The sequence below is a fragment of the Xenopus tropicalis genome, chromosome 6 (assembly GCF_000004195.4).
Source record: "Xenopus tropicalis strain Nigerian chromosome 6, UCB_Xtro_10.0, whole genome shotgun sequence".
Taxonomy (NCBI): Eukaryota; Metazoa; Chordata; class Amphibia; order Anura; family Pipidae; genus Xenopus; species Xenopus tropicalis.
Genome location: NC_030682.2, coordinates 38,698,628 through 38,719,112, shown reverse-complemented (window position 1 = coordinate 38,719,112; position 20,485 = coordinate 38,698,628). Strand labels below are relative to the sequence as shown.

General features: G+C 40.7%; 1 protein-coding gene across 2 annotated transcripts in view; it reads left to right on the top strand.

The window, feature by feature from the left end:
• The window catches only part of tmem196 (transmembrane protein 196), a 32,543-nt gene that overhangs the window by 7,314 nt on the left and 4,744 nt on the right, over positions 1–20,485 (top strand). For both annotated transcript variants that reach the window (NM_001102979.1, XM_031903178.1), the window contains 2 exon segments: positions 7,279–7,335; positions 9,274–9,528. In NM_001102979.1, the coding sequence (NP_001096449.1) occupies positions 7,279–7,335; positions 9,274–9,528 (312 nt within the window).

The window sequence follows — 20,485 nt, the reverse complement described above, 5'->3', positions numbered from 1 at the left end:
TGATATGGGCAGGAAACAACAGCTCAGGCTGTTTCTTGCATCAAAAAAGTTCCACATGCTAGAATTAGACTTAGCAAGCCTGGTTAAAACTAAAATCTAAAACATATTTGCTACTAGCAGTGTTAACATGAGACTCTACAGTTACACAGTGATGTGCTTGAAGGTAACTAGGTCAAGTCACACTGCCTAACAGGAAATGCAATTATAGTTTAGGACAATGAAGATAGATAGATAGATAGATAGGGTTTTCAGCTGATATATTGTTGCTAGGGTCTTATTTACCCTAGCAACCAGGCAGTGGTTTAAATAAGAGACTGGAATATCCAAAGGCAGTGATCCCCAACCAGTGGCTCGGGGGCAACATGTTGCTCACCAACCCCTTTGATGTTGCTCCCAGTGGCCTCAAAGCAGGTAGTTATTTTTGAATTCTTGACTTGGCAGAACGTTTTGGTTGAATAAAAACAAGATTTACTACCAACCCCCCCCCCCCTACATAGAGGCTACCTATTAGCCAAAAACTAACCCCTTTTTGGCACCTCCATGAACTTTTATGATGCTTGTGTTGCTCTCCAAGTCTTTTTACATTTGGCTCACGAGTAAGAAAGGTTGGGGATCCCTGTCCAAAGGAGAGGGACTGAATAGGAAATGAATGAATTAAGTTAATTAATAAAAAGTAAGAACCACAATAAAATTGTAGCCTCACAGAACAATTGTTTTTTGGCTGCCTGGGGTCAGTGACTCCTATTTTAAAGCTGGAAAGAGGCAGAAGAAGAAGATAAATAATTAAACTACTATAAAACAATACATAAGACCACTTGCAAAGTTGCAAGGAATAGGACATTCTATAACACACCAAAAGTTAACTTACAGATGAACTGCCTCTTAAACTCCTTTTCAGATTTTCTTTGTTTGCGGTTATATGAACACTGCAAAAAACATCATGTAAGATACAAATCTAGATAAAATAGTAAAATTTAGACTCAAGAATAAGAAGCTAGTGCTTGACTGCATAAGGTTGAAGTGCTAATAAAAGTGTTTATCTGAGAATGGCAAAAACACTGGCTGTTCAGATGAGAGAACAAATTTGAAAGACTGCTTCTGCATTAGAATGAGAAAGGCCAAAATATCTTGTTTTCAGACAGATCCTATAAAAAATAAAAATCAAAGCAGATATACAAATTGCATTGGGAATTGTTTTAATTTTTCACTTATTCCCACACTCTTAACACTTCAAATTCAATGTGGGAGGAGACAGTTTAATTTAGTATCAACCCACCAGCTATTTAATCCCCTTATTTAGGGTGCCTGTAAGCATGTGTTTTAAATTAGGAGCTCATTATACAGAGCTCATTAACTCAGGCTCTGCAGATTGAAATGGGATAGGGTGTAAACAATCCATGCACCATTTGTTAAATGTACATTCAACCTATATTTTAGATAGCACTGCATGCTGATTGCTTGGTTATCTTACTGGAAATCTGGTCACTGATAAGAACTAATGCACACAGGTCTACTTTTAGCCATTCACACTCTCTCTCTTCCCTTTCATTTCTTTCAGTGTGTTTACTTCTTATATAACATTGTCGCATACCTCTGGAATCTATACCATGTACAGAAATAGCACGCATAGCTCAATATATTTTCTGGTAACAGCAGGTGACCTAGTCACTGATGATAAATTATTGAAGCACGATTGTGTAATATATGTATGCCCATTAAATCAAAGCACAACAATGTCACAGGTAGATACTTACACCGCTTGCTGTGGTGCAAGTAAACATTCCATTTAGGTTCCCCTATAATGTTGTGCATTAATCCAATTCACTGCCGCACTGACAAATCCCGGTCCCATAATGTGACGCTTAGTAAAGTAAGTAAAGGTAATCAGCTTGAAAAAGGAACTAAAATGTTCTGAAAGCTTGCTATGGTTATCTTAGTTAGCCAATAAAGGTATCACCTTTATACCACTTTTGTTATTTTTTAATTCAAAAGGGTTACCCTGTAAACATTAGTAAAGTAACAAATACATCAATAATAAAAAGAATCTTACAAACAATAAAAAAAACGTAAGAGCCTGATGCCATTAGGATGATGCATGCCTTAGGAGCACAATTTACAGGATGGACAATTTGGATATTGGATTTTTTTTTAATTTTTTTTTTGGAAATTGGAATTCTCCCCCATATTAGTGTGGGTTTCCACTGGGTGAATTCTGCCCACAGTCCACAAGCATGCTGGGAGGCTCAATGACTTCTAATGAAATTGCTATGTTTGTGTATGTGTTTGCCATGGAAATGAGCCTGATGGGGACAGGTGGGAAAGATTTAGCATTCTCTGTAATGTGGTATTGTTCTATAAACACATTTAACAACATAAAACTTACTAAATTAATACAAATAATGCAATCTATTTACTGCAATCATTTCATGGGCAATATAATCTCAGGCTCAATATCAGCTCAATAACTGAATTCCTCCTCCTTGACTCCAGAAACAGTGTGGGAGGAGACGAAAGTATTAATTCTCAATATGCTCATTCACTTCTTTATTTAACGCTTTATTTATTAGCACTAAAGCCAATGTAGAATGGAGAAGGAGGAGTGCATTATACAGAACTCTTTTTGCATCATTGTTACCCTGATACCTTACTCCATTGGCTTACAGGGGTTTAGGATGAGATTCATTGATTCATTCATGAGATGTTAGGTGCAGAGACTTAAGGGAATTCTGTGCTTTACACTGAATGGACATTGTGGATGATTTACTGCAATGTCTGCCTACATTGTTTGGTGCAAAACAGCGCCAGTTTTTAGTAATGGGTAATGATTCTGGAATTCTGTATAAAAAGAAAACCATATTGAAGGAAAATTAACATTTTTTGTAAATAAGGTCATAAAAACCTAGAACAGATTTTATCAGTTACTAAATACGTTCTTGACAGTTGGGAACATTTTTAACGAATTAACTAACATGTCGAAGCAGATCAATATGTTAGTTAGTCTGAATGTGTCTAACTGCTCTGTGCCGCTAAACACCATTCTGTTCTATAGGGTCTGAGCTCTAACACCCCTAAAATCATTAAACCTTGAAAATTAACATTTTAGGGAACAAATCATTCTGTGTGGAAGAGGGTTGATAACTGTGACAGCACCAGTTGTAAGGTACCTGCTCGTCGTGGCCGTCCACCTGGTCGCAAGGGGGCGCGCTCTGACGCTGGCGCACGCTATGACGCCGGCGTGCGTCTTGACGCCGGCGCGCGTCTTGACGCCGGCGCGCGTCTTGACGCCAGCGCGCGTCTTGACGCCGGCGCGCGCCTTGACGCACGCGCACGCCCTGACGCCGGCGCGCGCCTTGACGCACGCGCACGCTCTGACGCCGGCGTGCGTCTTGACGCCCGCGCATGCGCCTTGCGCTTAAAAAGACGCCAGAGGCCTAGGATCACTGCGAAGTGATCATTTTCCTTGTGAAAGACGCCAAGCATTTGTTTCCTGATTGATATTTGTTATTTTGACCCGGCCTGACTTCCGATTCTGAATCCTGCTGCCTGTACCGACCTATTGCCTGCCTGACCATCCGATTGCCTTCCGTTTTTGCCTAGACGCCTGGTTCGGCACTCCTGCCACTCCTTCACTTGGCTCCAGTCCTGTTTCACCCCCAGCGGCTGTGTTCCTTAGTGGGAGGTGTAGGAGAGGTCCTTCCTCAACGACTTCTTCCAGTGACGTTTCCTGCTTAGTCGTGACACCAGTATCTTTTTACTGAGCTTAGTAAGAATACACTTGTCATAAATCTGCCCCTATATGTCATGTCTTAGGAGGGGATTATTCACTGCTGCCCTACAACTGTAGTACCTCTACCTGCTGCATATGTGACCTTGTCTCTTGTTAATAAAAATAACATATTGCTCCACTTATTAACAACAATCAATCCTTTTGGATTGGAAAACCCTCTATTTATGCTTTCCTTAATGCAGTCACCTTTCCAAAACATGACTTCCTAATCATATAAAATTTTGCTGACTCCCCACTATTAGAGCTAATGTCACATGTAATTAAGGGAATGCAACATTTTTATTCACTGCTTCATAAAGCAGGTACTCAATTAGAATGAGGATATTAGTGTTTTAATGGGGCAATCAAATACATGTCCATATTAGACTGTATTATAGTGCTCTAGGAAACCTGTTAGAATAAAATACTCCACACTCTCTCTAAAGAAGTACTGTACAAACCTAATCTGATAGCACTGTACTGAAAATGGATTTTCTGATCTTATTAGTTAACGGCAGGTTTCTGTTTACTGAAAGCACTTAAAACATTTGTAAGCATGCACTCCAAACAAATCAATGGTGAAGCACATTTCCCAGGGATTCATCAATATGTAAACAATTCATTGATTCATGCTGATGTGCACTCAGCAGATAGGCAAACGATGGGAAAAATATCTTGCTTTTTTAAAGGGTAATTGCATTTACTGAAACTCTTCTAGACTTTCTGAAGGTGGGAAAAAATAAAGAAAGAAAGAAAGGAAAGAAAGAAAGAAAGAAAGAAAGAAAGAAAGAAAGAAAGAAAGGAAAGAAAGGAAAGAAAGAAAGCTGTAATTACTGTATGACAGGACAGTGTATGAGTAAGGCAGACAGGGCAGCATAGGTGCGCCATAGAAAAAAAAAATTGATACATTAAATAGCTGCCTGTACACCCCTGAGTTGCCCCCAGTTTTGGGTACTATCCTGGGTTACCATGGTACCTATAGCTTCCATAAGATCCACAGTAAAGGAGAATTTCAAGGAAAATTATTTTCCTTCTATTATATAGAACATGGCCATTTCTAGCAGTAAAAATAAGACAGATGCATGCAGGCCCACATAAAGGTGGCCATACACGTACAAAAGATTTCAGCTGTTGATTCTGGTCCTTCAGACTGATTCCGCAGTTTATCTTCCCATATATAGGCACCCCCAGCGGGTCTACCCGACTGATATCTGGCCTAAAATTGACCAGATCTAGATCAGGGACTGCATCAATGAGCTGATGTGGTCCCCGATCTGATGGAAAATCAAACCTGATAACAGCACCTATGCCTGCTGTTGTAATCTGGTTGTTTAGCCTGATTAGCCCCATAACGCCCACCTTTCAAAAAACATTCTAAATCACTGTTCTAAAAAAAAATATATATTTTTTACGTGACATTGTCATTTCCATTTCATAGAACCTTTCTTATCTTCAGTCACGAGAACTGTCAAATGAGAATGAGATCAGACAGCATACAATGTCAACACAGCAGCCACCCCACCAGTTCAAAATTAAATTGTTGTATATATATATATATGAGAAAGACCAAGAGCTTATCAGGTTAAATAAAATTGCCATATCCCAAAAATCAAAAGGAAGGCTCTGACCCAAATTATGATAGGTGATTATCATATACTAATGGCCTCAAAGTTGACACATTCTATACATTGTCATGCTCAGCAGAGGCAGTCCAGGTGATACCAGAACAGAACTCTGCTGTGACTCTGCTGAAAATCGTTCTACCCTTTGGTAGCTGAACTATAAATTTCAATCCTCCATGCGAAGTAGTTACAAAGATGCACTACTTCCATAACTTTGCCAACCACTGTACATTACCCCCCCCCCCATGTCCCTTAAGAAAATAAAATAGCCAGTGAATGTATAATAAAGGCAACTCACAAAGGTATATATTGCACTGGATCCTGAAACACAGGCCGAAGCATAGCATATCCCATTGCAAATCACGTTTCACCCAGAGCGCTGTAAAATTCATCTTATGTTTAATAGCAGAAACTAAAAAAATGGATAATATCATGGGTGTTAATAAAAAAGGCTAATTTAAATAATGCAGAAATGATCCACAATTATAGGGATCCGAAGTAGCATTTATTGCTAAAATTCCATCTGAGCCAAAGGATGCTGCCTGACTCACTGCTAATGTATAGCAAGAGTCACGTTCTGAGCCAATAATAAACGCAGAGTAATTGGAAAAAAAAAATCTGCTGAATATTCTAGTATCAATCTAATAAGGGAAGAATAGAATAATTAATTTGCCTTCCAGTCAAAAATGAATATACTTACCTGGGAAACACTAGCAGTTGTAAGAAAGCACTCAGTTGCCAACCAGTGAGGCTTGACCCCACCCTGCCCTCCTTTGTTGAGTGATCCAAATTAATGGTTGGGGTTCTAAACTGCTACTAAAAAATACTTAATAATATAACTTATAAGTGTGTACGTTTCCCATATCCATCTAGTAAATCATTTAAATGCACAGGTGGATCTACCATCATTACCAATCCACTTACTGATCCTTCTGTGCTGCATGTGAATATCTCTTGGGGTGGAAGCAGATTAAGGAGAACAACTTTGAGAACCTGTGAACTAAATAAATGAATTTATAATACACAAGAGCCATGAATATCCTCTAAATTATACAATTGTGTTTAATATAGTAAATATGGTACCCCCTAATATAAAATATGAGGATATTAAAATCACCCCAGCTTTCTGTGACCTGTATAAAAGCACTCAGCCTTTAGCCTTGTACTTTTATATGGTCATGGAACTCCTTGATGATTTTTAATATCTCTATAATATACAGTTTGGTCATTTCCCTATAGGACCAAACTGTAAATGATATCCTTATGAACGGTGCTTAGTGATGTCATCATTTATAATCCGAGTTTAGTGATGTAATTTCTGTCACATGATTCACTAATATTAATATTATAATAAATAAAGTACCTCCTGTTGTAAAAAATGAGGATATTAGAAGTCACCCTATATACTTATAATATCCCTATATTTTACGATAGGGGGTATATTATTCACTATATATTCTATATATAAAATATATACATATATATGTCACATTACATTATTGTTGCTTTGAAAGTACAGGTATGGGACCCGTTATCTGGAAACCCATTATCCAGAAAGTTCCAAATTATGGAAAAGCCACCTCCCATAAACTCTAATTTAAGATAATAAATTACTTTTTTAAAAAGTATTTCCTTTTTCTCTGTAATAATAAGACAGTAGCTTGTACTTGATCCAAACTAAGAGATAATGAATCCTTATTGCAGCCAAAATAATATTATTGGGGTTAATTACTGTTTAAATAATTTTTTAGTAGACTTAAGTTATGAAGATCTGAAATACAGAAAGACCCCTTATCCGGAAATCCCCAGATCCCAAGCATTCTGGTTAACAGGTCCCACACCTGTATCTATTTTCCTTGCTAACTGCTTCCTTCTCATCCTTTCTTGCAGTTTCTTATTTGTGGAGTGTGTGGAATCTTTTGCGCCAAGAAGAAATCTGGACTTATTGTAAGTGTACAAAGAATTTCTAGTTTGTTAAAAAGAAGTTTAATTCTTTTTCTTGTGGTTCCTGTCTGAAAACCATGTGACTTTTTGATATATCCTGACCACAGTCTGCTCTTGCTTTGTGGCAGCGTTTCACAAATGTAGCAGTGACACATTTACACTGCATTTTATAGATTCTTCTTCATTCACATCAGCCCCAGTGCAGCTCACAAAGTGCCACATTCACAAAACAAACTAGTATCAGTTTTATCAGGAGCCCTGTCTGTATGTTTTTGGAGTGTGGGAGAAACCAGATTAAACGGAGGAAGGGTGCCCAAGTCAGAACTCCACTCCCTAAACAAGTGTTGCAAAGCAGCAGTGTTAACCATAGGATTTGTTTTCCTGTTTCCAATTGAGCAATAAGTGTCTGAGTTTCACACTGTAGAAACCAATCACTGCGAACCTAGTTAGGCACATTATAACATATATTACCAGTCCCACCAGCAAAAAAAAAGGTATTGCAACCCCCCCCAAAAAGCAGAGGCAGTAATTGGTGTTACATTGTGTACATAGTGTATTATAAATTATTTTATACCAATCAAGATAGATAGCAGTTTGTATGTGTGTTGTGGCACAGTAGCTAGTAAGACTCTAAATGGAGAAAACAGGTGCTGTATTCACTGAGGCTGGAAATGCCAGAAGAGGTACTGGAATAGATAAGTCATCACCTGTCAAAAAGAGAAGTGTCCAGAAATTAGAATGTAAGCACATGAAGTTTGAGAGAGCTAAAGACAAACACTAAAAGAAAATTAGTTAATTATCTGTTTTTTTCCTGGTTATGGCACTATCCAAGACCAGTTTTCCTAAACTGCACAAAACTGGCTATGAATAAAACACAGAATTCCTGCTTGAAATTACCATGGGTTTTGCTGTCTCTTACATTGAAAAATGTATTGCCAATTCTGCCATTGGAGTTTATTCCCATTATGTTTAAGATGTTTCTGTAAATGCGTCTTTAATTGTGTTTAAAGGTGAAGAATAAGTTTTACTGCCATGACCCTATTTAGACTGAAAATATTATTAAAGGGCCAACAATATTTGTGTAAAAATCTCTTTTTGTAGGTAATTACCATGTTCCACTCTAAAATATCAACACTTTTAGGATGAAGACACATGGATCTACCAGTAGCAGCTACTTGTCACGGCTACAGAAATAGACAATGCTGATCATTTACTGATAACTCTCTGTACGTGTGTTTTAGCAGAAGCAATTCTCATTATTGTCTATGGCAGGGTATTTTATGGTGTTTAGTAGCCATGACAAGTAGCTGCTTCTAAGTAGCTCCATATGTCTTCACGATAACAGAGCTTGCTTCACATTTTTAGAAGCCGCTATAAAATGGCAGAAGCAGCGCAAAATGCTTGCTAAAAGTATGGGCATTAACAGGTTACTTAATATTAAAAGGGTTCCTGCATCCCTCAACTTATCATCTGGCCAAGGGCAGGCGCAAATGAAAAAGTATAATTATAATTATTATGATCACTTTTATCTGGTCCCTGTGGTTTCCAGACTGCACCCCCAAGTTCTAGTGTGCATATTCTGGCCAAAATTTTCTGGTGGATGCCATTTATTACATTCACAGGGCGGCATCAGTGTTTTCTCCACTGGCGTTTTTCCTGATTATAGCAACATATTTTACTTAATTAAAAAATCCTATTTAGTAATAGCCACCAGTTATAGTTCTTGTTTGGAATATCTTAGGTGGTCACCAAGTTTGGCTGTTAAAGAGGCAGTGCTCATTGACTATAAAAAGCACTGTTGACTAGTGAGGGTGATGTTGCTTGCTTTTTTACTGTACTAGTCAGAAACATAACTAGAATATATTCCAAATAGGTTTTAGGTAAATCTTAATAAGAAGGGATAAGAGAAAATGATGCCTCCTTTTTGTTTTCATTTTTCAGATGATTCTGTTTTCCGCCTGCTGTATCTGCGGCCTGATTGGAGGAATATTAAATATCCAGTTCCTACGTGCCCTTAACAAGAGATCATCATCTCTTTATTCCTTGTACCTTGCATCCATGTCACTAGCATGCATAGGAATCAGTGGCTGCACAATTTCCACGTGGCTAACGTGCCGCTTGGCCAGCTATGAACAGAGGAGAATGTTTTTGGAGAGGGAACATTCACTTCACCACTCTCATGAAATGACAGAAAAGGTAAGGCTTAGGGTCAAATGAAAGCTGTCACAGGCTCAGCATTGGCAAGCAAACAACCACTACTTATGTCATTTTGTGACTTTCATTAGATTTAAATGCTAACAATTTTGAATCATGTAATTGCAAGTCTCTCAAATACAAACAAATAGAACTGTTGTCAAAAGACTGTGGGAGGCATCAATAAAGAACTGACGGTTACTCCCCCCCCCATCAGTTATAGCACCACCAGACATATTCAGGAAGGGACAAACCAATGAAAGTAAATCATGACATACAGGCAAATAACACACTTCCAGTGTTGGACTGGAACCCCAGGGGCCCACTAGAAAACCTTATACCATAGGCCCCCTCTCCAAACTATTTTTCCTGCTTTCCTCACCCAACCTCTTTATTATCCTAGTCTCTTTTATTTACTGTACATGCTAGCATCTATTCTTCCATCTATTTCTCCTCTTCATTTCCATTTACAAATAGGTAATGACCATATAGCAGGCCATTTGGTAAAGGGCAGGAGGGCCCACTGACACCTGGGCCCACCGGGAGATTTCCTGGTATCCTGGTGGGCCAGTCCGGCACTGAGTAGGTCAGTAGAGGAGCATAACAAGCGGGTCGCTTGGTATCTAGAGATAAGTTCAGAGATGTAGGGTGGGGCAGAGTTATGAACTGCTTTGTCATGAGTTTGAATTTTATCCTGGATGGTAGGGGAAGCCAGGGGAGAGCTTAGTCTCTAATTGCATCTATTGAATAGAGATGCTGGGTGCCCACTACAATGTGTTTTAAAGTGCATTAGTAACAATCCATGAAAAGTAATGTCTGTTTCTAGATGTCAAACCTAACAGCCAGAAACATTGTCTTCAAAGTACAGTGGAGGCAAAGGGTTACGGTAAGGGGCAGCAAATACTTTCTAACTAGAGAGACTTGTATCAAATAGCAATGTAGCAGCCATTACAAAGAGAAGAAAAGACTGCTCGAGCACCTAGTCTACAACGACTGACGCTATTACTCTCTGACAATAACCTCCTGGATCCCCTACAATCTGGTTTTAGACAACAACACTCCACCGAAACTGCTCTAACCCGACTAACAAATGACCTCCTATCGGCTAAAGCCAAAAAACCCTACTCGCTACTAATACTTCTCGATCTCTCTGCTGCTTTTGACACTGTGGATCACCCTCTTCTCCTCCAGACTCTCCGCCCTCTCGGCCTTTGTGACACTGCCTTATCCTTGTTTTCATCTTATCTCTCAGATCGATCCTTCTGTGTCTCTTACAATGAGGAATCATCTTCTCCCTTGCCTCTTTCTGTCGGGGTTCCTCAAGGCTCTGTCCTGGGCCCCTTACTATTTTCTCTCTATACCTCCTCACTTGGCAAATTAATCAATTCTTTTGGCTTTCAGTACCACCTCTATGCTGACGATACTCAGATCTATCTTTCCTCTCCTGATCTCAACCCAGAGCTTCTAACTCGCGTCTCTTCCTGCCTGTCCGTTATCTCCACTTGGATGTCCCAGCGTTACCTTAAATTAAACCTCTCTAAGACTAAATTGGTTCTCTTTCCCCCATCCAACGCCCACATTGTTCCCGAGGTATCTATAACGGTTAACAATTCTACCATCACCCCATCTTCCCAGGCCCGGTGCCTTGGGGTTATCCTTGATTCTGCCCTGTCCTTCACTCCTCATTAGGGATGTAGCGAACATCGCCAAAAATGTTCGCGAACCCGTTCGCGGACTTCCGGCAAAACTCGCGAATATTCGCGAACCCCATAGACTTCAATGGGAAGGCGAACTTTAAAACCTAGAAAAGCCATTTCTGGCCAGAAAACTGATTTTAAAGTTGTTAAAAGGGTGCCACGACCTGGACAGTGGCATGCAGGAGGGGGATCAAGGGCAAAAATTTCTCTGAAAAATACTTTGTAAAAAAAACGCCAAAAAAACGCAAAAAAGCCAAAAAATAACGCCAAAAAAAAAAACCGCAAGCTATTTCTATGTATACGCAAAGGCGAAAAACCGAAGCGGAAAAAACCGAGGCAAAAAAACGCGGCGCAAAAAAAAAACGCGGCGAACCCAAAATGGCGAACATCGCCAAAAGTTTGCGAATTTGCGGACTTGCGAACACCCGATGTTCGCGCGAATTAGTTCGCCGGTGAACAGTTCTCTACATCTCTACTCCTCATATCCAATCACTTACCACATCATGTCACTTTCACCTAAGAAATATTTCCAAAATACGATCATTTATCACCCAAGATGCTGCCAAAATTCTTATTCACTCTCTTATAATATCTCGCCTGGACTACTGTAACTCCGTTAATTGGCCTTCCCCTCCAAAGACTGTCCCCTCTCCAGTCCATAATGAATACTGCTGCCCGGCTCATACACCTCTCCAACCGCTCCTCCTCTGCCGTGCCACTCTGCCAATCCCTGCACTGGCTTCCCCTACCATCCAGGATAAAATTCAAACTAATAACTCTCACATTCAAAGCAGTTCATAACTCTGCCCCACCCTACCTCTCTGAACTTATCTCTAAGTACCATCCAACCCGCTTGTTACGCTCCTCTACTGACCTGCTCCTCAACTCCTCTCTCATTCCCTCCTCACATGCTCGCATTCAAGACTTTGCAAGGGCTGCCCCCCTTCTCTGGAATTTGCTCCCACAATCTGTCAGACTTTCTCCCAATCTCTCTGCCTTCAAGTGATCTCTTAAAACGCATTTATTTAGAGAAGGTTACCCTAATCTAGTTTAGCAACACCCTGTGCCACACCTCTCACAACTCTGCCCATTCCCACACCTTGTGTCTCAATCTTTTCTCCTTGTAGATTGTAAGCTCTTTTGGGCAGGGCTCTCATCACCTTTTGTATTGGTTATTGATTACTTTATATGTTACTCTGTATGTCCAATGTATAAAACCCACTTATTGTACAGCGCTGCGGAATATGTTGGCGCTTTATAAATATATGTTAATATCAATAATAATAATAAGTAGGCTGCAATGCTTTTTGAATCTGCTTCTAAGTTCTGGCTTCAGAAAAGAAAATATGGATCCTAATATCTCTCTTTCTCTCCCCAGTTTGATGGCCATGCTTTATGAATATCAACTGGCAAAGTCCACAGAAGTGTTTATCTGGTTACCCACTAACCCACTGGCCAGTTCAACATGCTTTATATGCGTTTCAAAAAGCATCAGTTAATAGAGCTTCTCCTGCAGAATCCTGCATTGAAATCTGTGTGTTTTCCCATGCCAGATTCCCTTAAAAACTACCGTTCTACCTACTACAGAATTGCACTAGAGTCCCTGACTTTCTTATTAAATCTTTTACAATAAATCAACTAAGAACTTGCTATGCCACAAAGATTAGTAGTGTTTGCAAGGTAATGTTTCAGGGCAAATGCACCACGCAGCATGGATTAGAAGCTGAAGATGATTTTGATTTAGCGCATTAATAGACAGAACACTGGGGGCTATGTAAAAAAAAAATGACTACGTTTGCCCAGGAGCAATCACCCATAGCAACCAATCAGCATTTAGAATTGCTGGTCACCTATTTAAAAGCAAACATCTTAGTGGTTGCTATGGGTTACTGCTACTGGGCAAACAGTGATTTTTTTTTTACATATGTGGCATCCTTCCATTTATTTTATATTGTACACAGATGTATTTAACATACATTGACCAGCCAATGAATAGATGGGCCAATGACTTCTAGAAGAAAAGTAAAAGTCATTTGCCAGATCTGTAGGGGGTAGAAAAGTTGTGAAAAAAAGTGCAGATAAAGAGTGCAGATAAGCGCGGAATGAAATATTTGCATGTCGCAGGAAACACATCTGCTGGTTGTGGACAAATAAAAAAAAAGGCAAACAGAACAAACTCCTCTTATTTAGTTTAATGGTAACTACAGCCCATCAGTTTGCCCAGATGCAGCCCCTTTCCACCTGCTCATGTGAACAGAACATATGTTGCCCATCTTAACTCGGCACAAGGTGACAATTAAAGAGATTTTATTGTTCCCTCCACCTTTATATCACTGGCAAACAGTCTCAGTGTTTTTAGTTATTATAGAGATCTGGAAAAGGCTGAAACCCCTCTAACATCAGTCTGACCACCCAGGGATATTTGATCAAATAACTTTCACATTATAATAGCCTTTGATGAGACCCATCATGTCTGGCACTATCAGGTCTTAGGGGGCATCTTGCAAAGGGCAAGACGCATTGGGACAGGAATCGTCATGTTTCCCCCCCATGTATAATATAAGGTTAAAGGGAGTTGTTGCTGGCAGGAGGAGGGCCGTACCATAGTATCCAACAGCTAGTGCTTTAATGGAGACTGTTGCACAGTAGAAGCTGAGTGGAAATAAAAGTGCTGGGAATGAGACAACTGCTGATATTGGGGCACAGTATAACCTTCCAGTTTGGGGCAGCGCCACTAAACACACACTTGGGCTGCTGCTACTGCACAGTTCTGTTTGTCACTTACAGTTATGGCTGTTTCTTGTGGGAGAGGGAATGGACTTGCCCAGCCCTCATTAAAACAGTAAAACACATTGTAAACCAATTGTATATTTGACATTATACAGTTAAAGGAAGGGGGAATATGATACTAGGAGAAAAGGCTGCATTTTGGGATACTGTCAGCCCCAGTGTTGCTCCATAGAGCAAGTAGCCCTATCTGAAAGCTGCACTGATGACATCATGAGCTGTAAATGACAAGATTACTATATGGGCAGTCAGTCAGGGCACCGTCTGTAAGGAGTTTAAGTGTATGTTCTCCCCGTGGCTGCGTGGGTTTCCTCCGGGTCCTCCGGTTTCCTCCCACACTCCAAAAACATACAGATAGGATCCCCCTTCCCTTAGTGTGTGAATGTGTGAGTGAGTGATAAGCCAGTATGAATAATCTCCATGGTCGTGGAGGACTATACTGGCTTGAGTGAATGGGAGCCAGTATGAATAATCTCCATGGTCGTGGAGGACTATACTGGCTCGAGTGAATGTTTTCCTTTTTATCATATGGGTTGTTTTGCAATATGAAATTTCAACATGCAACAAAATTTACCTAATTTATCTATATTTTTGGAGTTCATATAATACATTTTCTGAAAAATTTACATTCATATATTTTCATAAAGGACATGTCAACCCCAAAAATATTTTTTTGCCTCATAAAAGAAAACATAATTCGAAGCAACTTTCCAATATCAATTTGTTAAACATTATTAGTGCTTTAATAGTTATTGTGTTGGGTTGAAAACCCCACTTTGGCTTATTCTTCCGCTTCTTCTTCTTCTTAGCGCCCCCCATTTTCTAAACGCTACTCCTCCTACAGTTTTAGGGGTACAACACCCAAACTCCCCACACTTCTTCGCCCTATAGCGGAGCAGGTAGCTTGTGCTTTTCTAAGCGATCCGGCCCCCCGTCTTTTTGTGGCGCCGCTCCGAACCCCCCAATTTTCCCATTGACTTTGACAGGGAAGATTTTCAAACTGCTGCCATTCTTACAGCTTTGAAGCTACACCCCCCAAACTTGAATAACATAATCATGGGGTCACTACGAATGAAACAGCGACATTTGTTTTGGGGATGACCCCAAAGTGGGAGGGGCCAACAACAGCCAATCAAGTTTCACCCATTGACTTTAATGGGGAAATTGAAACTGCTGCCAATCTTACAGCTTTGAGGCTACACTCCCCAAACTTGAATCACATAGTCATGGGCTCAGCCTGAATGAAAATATGATGATTGTTGGATGCCCAAAAGTGGGCGGAGCTGTGAACAGTCAGATTTTACCTATTGACTTGGTGGAAATCCAACCTGCTGCCATTCTCACAGTAATAACACCGGGGTCCACAAACTTTGCAGACTTAGGCACCAGGTAACTGCGGTTAAAGGTTAGAAAAAGTGGGTGGAGCCACCAACAGCCAATCAGATTTCACCTATTGATTTTTATTGGTTTGTTGCAAGGGTTCCCAAACTTTGCACAGTCAGACACTGGGTGACTACGCATTTAATGTTTTTGGTATTTTTTTAAGTGGATGGAGCCACCAACAGCCAATCAGATTTTACCTATTGACTTTTAATGGGGAAATTCAACCTGCTGCCATTCTCACAGTATTAATACCAGGGTCCCCAAACTTTTCACAGTTTGTCAATAGAGGACTGCAGTTTTAGCTTTGAAAAACTAGGTGGAGCCACCAACAGCCAACCAGATTTCACCTATTGAATTTTATTAGTATAATGCCAGGGTTCACAAACTTCACTACACAGTCAGTCACTGGGTGACTTCGTACTCAAGGTTAGAGAAAGTGGGCGGGGCCGCCAAAAGCCAATAACATGTCTTTTATTGTTTTCAGTATGGAAATTTTAACTGCTGCCATTCTCACATGTTTAATGTCAGGGTCCCCCAACTTTGCACACTTTGTCACTGGGTGACTATGTTCCAAGTTAAGAAAAGTGGGCGGGGCCAACAACAGCCAATCAGATTTCACCTATAGACTTCATATGTTTAAATTTAAACTCCTGCTATTCTTTAAATATTAATACTAATGTCTCCAAACTTTGCAGAGCTAGTCACCTGGTAACTGCGGTTAGAAAAAGTGGGTGGAGCCACAAACAGCCAATCAGATTTTGATTGATTTTCAATGGGGAAATTGAACCTGCTGCCATTCTCACAGTATTAACACCAGGACCACTAGGGGACTGCATTTTTTTGGGTGGAGCCACCAACAGCCAATCAGACTTCACCTATTGAATTTCTTTTGTGTAAATTTAAAACGCTGCTTTTCTAACACTATTTATGTCTGGGTTCCCAAACTTTGCACAGTCAGTCACTGGCTGACTACATATTCAGGGTTAGAACAAGTGGGCGGAGCCACCAATAGCCAATCCATTTCCAGACACTATTAAAACCAGGGTCCCCAAACTTTGAATAATGGTTTTTACTGTATAACTGTGGCCCAAGGTTAGAGAAAGTGGGCGGAGCCCATTCAGTGACTTCATGTTTTTCAACCCAACATGAAGTTTGTTCTCAAACTTACTTTTCTAGTTAGTGGTGCTTGCGAAGCAAAGCGTCCCTACTGTTATCTCACAGGCTTATTCTTCTTCTGTACAAAAGTTCGGTCCCACACCGTTTGTCGTAGACCCATGAGTGAGGTGTCAAATCGTGCGGCCTATTCGGGAATGGGGTGCTATGACTTTTCTAAGGGGTTGGCAGTTAATTGCCCACACAGGGGGCAATTAACCCACCCAAAAATCCCATAGACTTAACATTAAGGCCAATTTTTTAGAAACGTGAAAATTACCACATTTGAAGAGGTTTGCAACCTGTGTCAGAAGATACCCCACACAAGGGTATAAGTTTTACCCCCGGGGCAAGAGAGGTTCCCAAATTTGCCCCATTGACTTATAATGGGGATTTCAGCGAATAACTAGTTTGTCGTAGACCCATGAATGAGGTTTCAAACTGTGCGGCTTCTTCGGGAATTGGGGTACTATGACTTTTCTGAGGGGTGGGCGGTTAATTGCCCCAGCAGGGGCAATTAACCACCGTTTGTCGTAGACCCATGAATGGGGTGTCAAACCGTGCGGCTTATTTGGAAATGGGGTGCTATGACTTTTCTAGGGGGGTGGGCGGTTAATTGCCCCAGCAGGGGCAATTAACCACTGTTTGTCGTAGACCCATGAATGGGGTGTCAAACTGTGCGGCTTATTCGGGAATGGGGTGCTATGACTTTTCTAGGGGGTGGGCGGTTAATTGCCCCAGCAGGGGGCAATTAACCGGCCCAAAAATCCCATAGACTTAACATTAAGGCCAACTTTGACGGATTGTAGTGCAGAGAGGGAATTTTTTAGAAACGTGAAATTTACCACATTTGAAGAGGTTTGCAACCTGTGTCAGAAGATACCCCGCACAAGGGTATAAGTTTTACCCCCGGGGCAAGAGAGGTTCACAAATTTGCCCCATTGACTTATTATGGGGATTTCAGCGAATAACTAGTTTGTCGTAGACCCATGAATGAGGTTTCAAACTGTGCGGCTTCTTCAGGAATGGGGTGCTATGACTTTTCTGAGGAGTGTGCGGTTAATTGCCCCAGCAGGGGGCAATTATCCGCCCATAGACTTAACATTGAGACCAACTTTGACTGAGTCCCGCACCGTTTGTCGTAGAGACCCATGAATGAGGTGTCAAACCGTGCGGCTTATTTGGGAATGGGGTGCTATGACTTTTCTGAGGGGTGGGCGGTTAATTGCCCCAGCAGGGGGCAATTGTCCACCCATAGACTTAACATTGAGACCAACTTTGACTGAGTCCCGCACCGTTTGTCGTAGACCCATGAATGAGGTGTCAAACTGTGCGGCTTATTCGGGAATGAGGTGCTATGACTTTTCTAGGGGGTGGGCAGTTAATTGCCCCAGCAGGGGGCAATTAACCACCATTTGTCGTAGACCCATGAATGGGGTGTCAAACCGTGCGGCTTATTCGGGAATGGGGTGCTATGACTTTTCTAGGGGGTGGGCGGTTAATTGCCCCAGCAGGGGGCAATTAACCACCATTTGTCATAGACCCATGAATGAGGTGTCAAAAACTGTGCGTCTTATTCGGTAATGGGGTGCTACGACTTTTCTGAGGGGTGGGAGGTTAATTGCCCCTGCAGGGGGCAATTAACCACCGTTTGTCATAGACCCATGAATGAGGTGTCAAACCATGCGGCTTATTCGGGAATGGGGTGCTATGACTTTTCTGAGGGGTAGGCGGTTAATTGCCCCAGCAGGGGGCAATTAACCACCGCTTGTCGTAGACCCATGAATGAGATGTCAAACCGTACGGCTTATTTGGGAATGGGTTGCTATGACTTTTCTGTGGGGTAGGCGGTTAATTGCCCCAGCAGGAGGCAATTAACCACCGTTTGTCGTAGACCCATGAATGAGGTGTCAAACCGTGCGGCTTATTCGGGAATGGGGTGCTATGACTTTTCTGAGTGGTGGGCAGTTAAATGCCCCAGCAGAGGGCAATTAACCACCGTGTGTTGTAGACCCATGAATGAGGTGTCAAACCGTGCGGCTTATTCAGGAATGGGGTGCTATGACTTTTCTGAGGGGTGGGCAGTTAATTGCCCCAGCAGGGGGCAATTAACCACCGTTTGTCGTAGACCCATGAATGAGGTGTCAAACCGTGCGGCTTATTCGGGAATGGGGTTCTATGACTTTTCTCAGGGGTGGGCGGTTAATTGCCCCAGCAGGGGCAATTGTCACAGAGAACTGAAGGAAAAATTGTAATATTGGGGCACAAGTTTTGCCACGCCAAGCACCACTCTGTTCATACTTAAAAGTGTTTTATGTTGGTACGTTACTAAATGTAATGGGGCAACATGCAAGCTTTGTGACGATTTTCAGAAATGTCACATAAACCGTTCTGTTTAGCATAGCTTTGTAGTTTGATAGTTTTCAGTAGAAAGTTGTATTTACCTACTTTTGTTTTGTCAGAATGTGTACTTTCGGAAAATGCATGGTTTTCTAGTGTCTCCGGACTGTTAGGGGGGTCTTATGGCACATAATGCACATGCTCTCACATCTTATGTGAAAATTCATATGCACTATTTTTACTTGGGTGCCCCTGTACCCCACATAGTTTGGCCAATATATGCATATAGGGCATCAAACTGTTCAGTAGACCCCTAGCGTTCATATTTAGAAAGTTTTATGTTGATACGTTACAAAATGTGGGGGTACATAATGAGGTAAAATGCAAACTTTGTGACGATTTTCAGAAATGTCATAGAAACCGTTCTGTTTAGTATAGCTTTGTAGTTTGGTAGTTTGCAGTAAAAATATGTATTAACCCATTTTTGTTTTGTCAGAATGTGTACTTTCGGAAAATGGTTTTCTAGGGTCTCCGTAGTGTTAGGGGGTCTTATGGCACATAATGCACATGCCGGTAGCTTATATTGCTGCGTATACAATTTGTATGCACTAACTTCCTTGTGGGGTCTCTAAATGCCAGATACATCAGTGATCCTATGCACAATGGGCATCAAACTGTTCAGCGGACCCTTGGCTTTCATATTTAGGGTGTGTTTTCTTGGTACCTAATATTATGTGGGAGATATCATGTTTAAAAGTGGAAGATTTGAGGTGATTTTTTAGAATTTTCTTAATTTGTTATAGAAAATACTAAATTCAGTAAAGCATTGCCGTTTGGTACTTAGGAGTTGGAAGACATAGTTACCCATTTCGGATTCGTCAGAATGTGTACTTTTCAAAAATATATGGTTTCCTGGGGTAAACCTAATGTTCCAGGATTTTTGGCTTTGGAATCTAAAGTATGCCGTATTCTGCTGTAATGCTTTGAAAATTTAGTAATTTACTGCTGGGAGTTTTTGATCTATAGAAGTCAGAAATCTCCATAAAACTATATATATCGGGTTTTGGCACGTTCTGGAGACATGAGGCTTTCCAAATCAGTTGAATTTTTGTCCATAAAATAAAATATGTTTCTGGTATAAATCCATATATCAAGAAAAATAGCATTTTTTTAGCAGATTTGGAAAGCTCAGGTTCTTCTGAAAAAAACAATATATAGTTTGCCTACCTAAACTTAACCCTTCCCCCAGTAAAAGCCCCTAAATTGAGAGAGCACAGAATGTTTCCAAAACGTCTGGCACTGAGGGGAACGGAAATGTCAAATTCTGCTGCCACTTAAAGGGTTAATAGCAATTATATATACAAATAACTCAAAAAACATTATAAATATGTAATGAATGTATATTGCAAAGTTGCTTAGAATTAAGTTTTCTATTATTAGGCAAAAATTTATTATTGGGGTTTACATGTCGTTTAAACCTGAAATTAATACATTTTCTGAAATCTGAATACTCCCAGCACCGAGTACCTTGTCCAACATTGAGAAACAGGAAGATTCACTTTTAGTCAGAGTGACTGCAGCTGTATTACATAGTGAATAAA